This window comes from Diadema setosum, chromosome 19 (genome assembly GCF_964275005.1).
Source record: "Diadema setosum chromosome 19, eeDiaSeto1, whole genome shotgun sequence".
NCBI classification, from domain to species: domain Eukaryota; kingdom Metazoa; phylum Echinodermata; class Echinoidea; order Diadematoida; family Diadematidae; genus Diadema; species Diadema setosum.
Genome location: NC_092703.1, coordinates 11,420,723 through 11,428,520, shown reverse-complemented (window position 1 = coordinate 11,428,520; position 7,798 = coordinate 11,420,723). Strand labels below are relative to the sequence as shown.

Genomic DNA, 7,798 nt, shown 5'->3' with positions numbered 1-7,798 from the left:
GACGGAGTTTAGATTTGTATCTGACACCATAATGATTAATATCATTTTACCCCTTCCCCATTTTTTTCAATTAAACCGAGCATGTATTATTATTTTGTTTTCTGTAAATATATATTTTTCTTTTTACTTTGGCTCTGATTTGTCTCATCTAATTGTATTTCGTATATATGTTTCATGTACATGTGTATATGTTTTGAAAAAAAAAAATGTACTACGTCATTTTTACCTCATAATGCACGGACATGAGGAAGAATAGCCGTCTGGCTGAATCATGTGCCGTGCTGAAATAAATAAATGAAATGAAATAAAATCTTCGCATTCATACCAAGATCACACATGACCTCTTTCAAACAAAACTGAAATCACGGTGAAGTTTCTACTTCAACGATATCAGTTCGTTCTTTGATCTTATGTATTTAATTTCTCTTAGATATATGAAACCTGCTTCAGATCAGGGAAAGAGGTAAAAGGCTGTTGCGTATTCAGACAGTCACCTCCCTGATATTAGATGAAACAACCTCCCGCTCATGCATGTTTCCGTACGCACGCACACATGCATACTCGAGTAAATCTCAATATTCAGTGTATTGTATTGTGTCATGTTTTCATCTTCAAAAAGAGATACAATCAATTAACTTTTTGAAAAACATTTCAGACAGTGCCAGAAGGGTCTATAAGTTAACGCAAATTCTTTGGAAAATAGGTCAGTACTGTTTTAATTACATTTACTTTCGACATAATGCGGAAGAAAAAAAGATGAATATTTTTAATGCGGAGAAACGGATGAAAATTTTTAAATAGAATCAAAGAATCAAAGTTCGTAATATAATGAGCAAATAATGAGGTTGCCCATTTCCCATTTTTCCAGTTGAAAAAGAATTACATAAAGAATGAAATGCTAATGCGCATGTAAAGTCACCATTTCGACTATTTTGACATAAGGAGATATGATTTATGAGTCCTCTTGCTCCATTTGATGATGGAAACAAATAAATGAATTGAATTGAATTTCTTAGTATTCCTCACTCTCTAGATAATGACCATGAGAGTTGTAAAGGTGTTTTTTTTTTCAAATATAAAGTGGAAACTCCGGAACAAAGCTCCTAATATTTCATGTTTATTGCAGGAATTTCTGTTTTGTTATTGTTTTTCGTACAAAAACAAAAACACCCCCCCCAAAAAAAAAAAGAAAATAAAACCCACAAAACAAAACAAAACAAAGCAAAACAAACCTATGCAGTCGAATTGGAGCAGCGGCTGCCAATGGTTCAAACGAAAATAATCCTTTAATTACAGCATCTTACCTAGGATTGAATGAATTGATATATACAGTATCGCAGACAAAGCCATTTTGACAGCAGTTAGTATATACCGCATGTACTAGCACACTCTAAGACACACAGACACACATACTCACACACGCATGAAAACACGCGTTTCGCATACACATACATAAACATACATTAAACGGTGTAGGTATGAATGTGGTTCAATGTTTTAGGTGGATTTGTCAGGGTCACATATTGATTTCGGACACAGATTATCTCATCTTTTTTTTTTTTTTTTCAAATTGGGCACACAAGCTGAAGAGAGTAGCATTTTTCCATACATAAATCGGCGGAATGGAATAATGGATAGCTCTTAAGCTATCCATTATTCCACTCCGCCGATTTATCAGATCTCGGAAATCGGGCACGAATAAGAGGCAAACATGGCATTTTTCAAAGGAAAATGACAACAAGCTAGGATAGGGGCAATGGTTAGATATGAAAAGGGTAATTATCAGAGGGTGATAAAGGACATCAATCGGAAGGGAAAATGGCACTCATGAGATAAAAAGATGCTTGCCAGAAGGGGAGAGGGACGCTTGATTAACAAAATAAAAAAGTGACCCCTAGGCCTATCAGAATAAAAGACATAGCTTCATATAGCAGGAGAAGAGGGTACGTACGGGACGGAGAAGAGTGGCAATTATCAAACGTGAAAAAAAAGGAGATATCAGCCTTAAAAAGGGGAGCTCTGCCTCTGGAACTAGCTTATTTATCTTCATCTGGTGAGGCGGGGTCTTTGCAAACGATATATATATATATATATATATATATATATATATACTCCTAGATGGGTCATTTGGAAGACATTTCCCCCAAATATGTCTCCGTAAGGTGCCAACTAGGGATATATATACATATATATATATATATATATATATATATATATATATATACATATGAATGACAAGTTTACGATTTGCAATTCACGTTGTGCTGACTTCATTATACAATTTAAAACGTGAATGCAATAATATCTGATTGGAAATTTACGTTTTACAACACACAATTAGCAAAACCCTGTCTTACAAAAAGCGGGGGGGGGGGGGGTGTTAACTGTGCGAAAACTGTTTTCATCTCATTTTTTAGTAGAATTGTACAATTTGCTTCTTTTTTTTTTTTCAACGAAATGCGGTCCAACGTGCTCGCGTCTTGCAGATTGTTAGAAAATGTGAATGCTAGAGACATTTTCAGAGTAAAAGTTGGGAACTGGATTTTACGAATCCCCCAAACCCGGATCCCCAGCATACAAATGGTTAAATCGAGGTAATATACATGTATATAAGGGTTAGCCCATCATTTTCACACAGCCTAAGTGTAGAATTTCATAAGCAAAGTATTCAAAATAAGGGGTTCCTATATATGCATTCGGCTATACATTGGAACGGGTGTATTTTGACTGCTTTATAGACTACAAAGCAGCTATAGAGTCCAGACAATAAATGCAACAGTGTGAAGTTTGGAATGACACAATCACCACTTTATTTTGGTGAATGACACATGTAAATCATACGCTACTTCACGTCCAACACGATATACTATAGTGAATGGTTTCACGATGTTATGACCTCTTGCTTAATTTATTTAGGCCTATATGTGAACATATCCAGTGAACGCGAATAAGGCAGGAAGGGTAGGAAGGAGTTGGTGGTGGAGGCGGTTAAGGAGAAGGAGGAGGAGTACCGTGGAGGATGTGAAGTGTGGAGGATGTGAAGATTGTGGAGGATGGTGAATGCAGGGTTTGCAACAAGGCGAAGGGCTCACTAGAGCACACTTTGTCAGCATGTGGAGGTCTATTACAGGCCTATACATGGAGGCATAACCAGGTGTTGAAGGAGATGGCGGAGGTGGCGAGGGTGGCAGTGGAGGCAAGGAAGAAGAATGGGCCTCCTAGGGTGAGGGGAATCAGGTTTGTGAAGGAGGGTGTGAGATGCAGTGTGAGAAGGAAGGGTCAGAGGGATGATGGTGGGGGAATCTTAGCAGCGGGGGATGATTGGGAGGTGCGGGTGGATGAGGGAAACCGTACAGTGCCAGAGGAGGTGGTAGTAACTGCCCTTCGGCCGGACATGGTGCTGGTGGCTAGGTCTGTGCACAGGTTAGCAATGGTGGAGCTGACTGTGCCATGGGAGACAAGGATGGATGAGGCAAGGGAAAGAAAGCTGGATAGGTATGCTGAGTTGAGGGAGGAGTGTGAGAAAAGGGGGTGGAGAGCGGAGGTGCATACTGTGGAGGTGGGGTGCAGGGGATATGCTGGTCGATCGGTAAGGAGGTGGGTCAGAGGGATGGGAATAGGTGGTAGGGACGGGGAAAGGTGGATCAGGAGAATTTGTGGGGCAGCGGAGACAGGATCTGCATGGATAGTAGGGAAGGCTTGGGGGTGGGAATAGGGGGTGTAGAGAGAGTGTTTCGGGAGTGAGGAGAGGTGATTGATGCCAAGCTTTTTCTTTTCTGTCTTGTTTTGTGATGTTGTGTTTTGTTTTGTTTTGTTTCTTTGAAATGCCATGGGGGTGCTGTCAAGGGGATCCCAACGCAGCACCGGCCAGCCAGGGGGAGGTGTACAGCACTTAAATGGCCGAAACACTGGTGATCCCTGGTGTGCTGCTGACGACCCATGGCATTTGCGGAGTTAACATCTTTCCGTTTATTATCTTACGTGTTGCAACGGGTTAGCCCTTGAGAAATGATTCTGAAAATGTGAAAGTATTTATGGGACCAGAGACAGATTAAAGATTTGAAATGCACTTCTATCATCCCGTATTTGCATAATAGATATATGCGTATGTCATATATAATTCATCTAGTCCAGGTCACAACTCTTCTTTACCACTGTATCCTGAGCTATTGTAAATCCGCGATAAGCACCATTCAGGGCATGTTCTCCCAAAGTATGTAATAAGCCAGTTCGGGGTTCCAGTTTGAGCATGAGCAGAAAAAGGTCATTTGTACCGAGAGACAGGTTGGTTTTTAATTTCATTTAGATAAGCATCTGTAATGCTATGATTATTCATGTAATCCTTATAAATGGTGCCTGCCAGTACATCCACCTGACAGCAAGTCTGGTATTTGGCAATGTTAATGTATTCAAAACAGCACAAGGAAATACAGATGCTACCCAAAGTGTTCATTGACGAACGATTCGGGTTATTTCATCTACTCAGGTTCATTCTTTGTCAGAATACGAGTTCCATAAGTTGCTATGTTGGGCAAGCTGCTGCATTATGTCGCTTTGGATTGAGTGAAGTGCCTAACCAACTGAGAAAAACGAAAGGTCATTTGTACCCATGTGCACATGAGCTATCTCCGAACTGGCTTATTGATTCGATAAATGCAAAGAGGTTAATGACGAACTAATAGAGAGTTTGAGGAATTTTACATGGCTATCCGTTATACGATTCTAAAAGTTTTAAAGTTTTGCTGACCCCATGCGCCAATCACTTTGATTCGTCACTCTACATTTCCTGAGGTCACTTTTGGACGATGATGTGAAAATATAAAACCAATTCCTTAATATCAACATTTGTTTTTGATAAAAGGAATTTGTTCTGTTGAGCTGTTATCGATAAATGTTCACGACAAAACTTGCATTTTAGAAAGTCAATGTGCCAGAAGGATGGACTTCATGAAAGGTTTTGCAATGATCAGACACAAGAAGAGCCAAAGAAATTAAGTCTGTCATAACATGGACATGAAAACATTTTATGTATCGGACAATTTGATTTCACTTCAGGTGGAGATGACTGTTAAGAGTAATTTCATATATCAAAATTCTCAAATTGTTTATTCAACAATAAACCAAAATTGGCATTGCTTATATGCCCCAAATTTTACCACTGCATTTCACGTGTCTTTTCGTTTTTTACCTCTCCTTCCCCAACTATAACATTGTTATTCTGTTATTAGAATCTAAGTTTCTTTAAGGGATCAACATCCTACAAGCTTTGTTTCCAACTTCATCCTTACATTCTTTGCACAATGCCGTTGTCATGATAATTATTATGATTATCTCAAAGCTGTGGCATAGTGGATAGATTCCGGACTCCCAATCGGATGACCCGAGTTCGAATCCCGATCAGTGCTTACGTCCTTAGACAAGATGTTTTTACCCTCCATGTCCCTTTCGGCCCAGGTGTATAAATGGGTGCCTGGCAACACTGAACAGGCTACCACGGATACAGAAGACAGAAAGCCCCGGTGAAAATTTGATGAACTGAAAACTTCAGGTACTGCAATGGTAAAATTTGAAGGGATCATTCAAATCTGATAAATGACTCATGATAGTGATCATTAAAGCGGATTTTTTTTTCCCTCAAAGGCTAACTAACTAACATATCAGTCTCAAGTCCTCTTCAAGTTTATATTTAACCCTTGATTTCTTTATTCCCACAATCAGGCTAAGCTGATTATTACCAAGTGTTTACGATTCGTGGACTTTGATTACAAAATTTTGCTATAAAACGTTTTGTCTTCACGTCACGAAATGATGAAGACTTATTTCTATGTCTCATATTGCCTTATCTGTGGTTTGAATGTCTATATGCACATAAGTTTGTCAGTTTGTACAAATTAATACAAAGGTGTTTTTTTTCTTTAAGTAATGCAATGGCGATGTTATCTGATAGAAGGCATTCTTCCAAGAATATTTGTACAAAGGAATCGTTGTTATATATCGGGAATACAAACAATCATGGTAGTCAGTAGTAATAGATTCTTATTGTGACGTCTATACACTGTGGCGGCCTATTCAGTGTAAGCGCTCTTTTCCCAGAGGGCCCTGCAATCTTTATTGCTCTTGCAAGGATTTTCTTCAGACACATATTGCGTCACGTGGTACCGTCATACCTCGGGTTGTAAAGCATTGTGTATCATCCGCGCATATCGATTCATCATACAAGATGTGTAGTTACTTCCCTAATTATCAGCGATAACGATCCCTATGTTTTGATGTGTTTAAGGTCATTGCGAGATAACGATGATGGTACCATTTGGTAATGAGACAGCGAAAGATTCAAGCTCGTTTTATCTTTTTAAGAATGGATGAATAATTGTTTTACCTCTTCCTACACTCTCATTGATTTCGATGTCCCCCCCCCCCTCCTCCCGACTACACGATTTTATTGGAATGTCATGGGGGTGTGCACACTTCAATTATAGCATCATACTGAATTAAATGAAGGAAAATAACAGTTAGAATATTTTAAATTGCAAAAATAATTAGAATTTCCTTTTCAAATTAATATATAAGAAGACCCAAGTTCCATAGTTAGAGAGGTATTCATGTAGTTTGTTTGTTTGTTTGTTTTTTACATAAGCCCTCGATATTACATCCACCCATTTTGGCGGTTACCCATGATCATGATAGGTCTACAGCATTTAGGAAAATTAAAAGGAATAATTTGCCAAAATTAAGAATGCTATTCGTTACCTATAAAGCCCTTTTTACACTTGTGTTTCTTAACCCCGTACTTTCTCTGACCCAGGACTATCGTTAGTCCCGTACCAATTTTTTTCAGCTTTTTACATTCGCCAATTAGTCCCGTACTAAGCTCTTGTCCGGGGCTAAGGAGAAAATTGACCTTTTTACACTCGTATTTCTTAGTCCGGTACTTTCCAAACCACATTTATTATTCATGATTACGCTGTGCACTGTACACGTACACGCACGCACCGGCAGCACTTGATTACCTCGTTTCTGATTGGTCAGTGGGGGTCTGACTTCGTCTCCGTCGCTTAGCCCCGGATTATAATTTTTTTTTTTTCGTTCTGTTTACACTCACTTGCTTGGCACCGCAATTGCGGTGCTAACCCTGCTATTTTGCAGGGCCAGATAGTACGGGATTATTGGTGGGGCTAGCCCACTTTGGCAAAAACGAGTGTAAACAGAAAGTGGGCTAAGGATAGTCCCGTACCAACGGTGGGGCTAAGGGGGGGGGGGGCTTAGCAAAAATTTACAAGTGTAAAAAGCCCTTTAGGGTACCAACAAATGCGTCATATGCTAGGTATACATTTGGATGATGTGGGAAATCATAAGTAAATATTTATTTACAAATGGCAAGGCACTTGGAGCTCAGGGCCTCCTGCATGAAGCTCCAGAGCCCTTTCACACTGGAGAACAGAGCTTCTATACAATTAAGTGAATAAATCTCTCTCCCTCCTTGCATTCACTTGGATGAAGCAGACTGAGAAGCAGAGAAAAAGACATCATGGGCCTAAGTAACTTTCTTTCACTGGCTTTCTCTCTCGTATGTGTGTTTTTTTTTAATTCAACTCCCTCGAAATTTGACTTCAGGATACTGTCGTTTTCCAAATTCATTGTATTGAGGCGTGTCCTTACCTTGACAGTGTTATGTCTATTGGAGTGTTATCATTACGAATGGCTATCAAAGGTTATGACACGCTTGTTTTAACAGGTGGCGCTATTGCTATAAGCAATCAGGAGTATAATACCAATGCGCTCACTTGTTTGTAATTAA

General features: G+C 39.3%; 1 protein-coding gene across 1 annotated transcript; it reads left to right on the top strand.

Annotated features, from left to right (window-relative positions):
* The first annotated feature begins 3,166 nt into the window (after positions 1-3,166).
* LOC140242269 (uncharacterized) lies at positions 3,167-5,523 on the top strand. Its single transcript, XM_072322014.1, has 2 exons — positions 3,167-3,589; positions 5,455-5,523. The coding sequence occupies exons 1-2, from the start codon at positions 3,167-3,169 to the stop codon at positions 5,521-5,523; spliced, it is 492 nt and encodes a 163-aa protein (XP_072178115.1).
* Positions 5,524-7,798: the final 2,275 nt, after the last annotated feature.

Excerpts from the sequence above, each read along its gene's own strand:
- LOC140242269 (XM_072322014.1), top strand. The coding sequence starts at position 3,167 with ATGGCGGAGGTGGCGAGGGTGGCAGTGGAGGCAAGGAAGAAGAATGGG. Across the intron at positions 3,590-5,454 it reads GGGGATATGCTGGTCGATCG|GTGTATAAATGGGTGCCTGG; the intron begins GTAAGGAGGTGG and ends CTTTCGGCCCAG.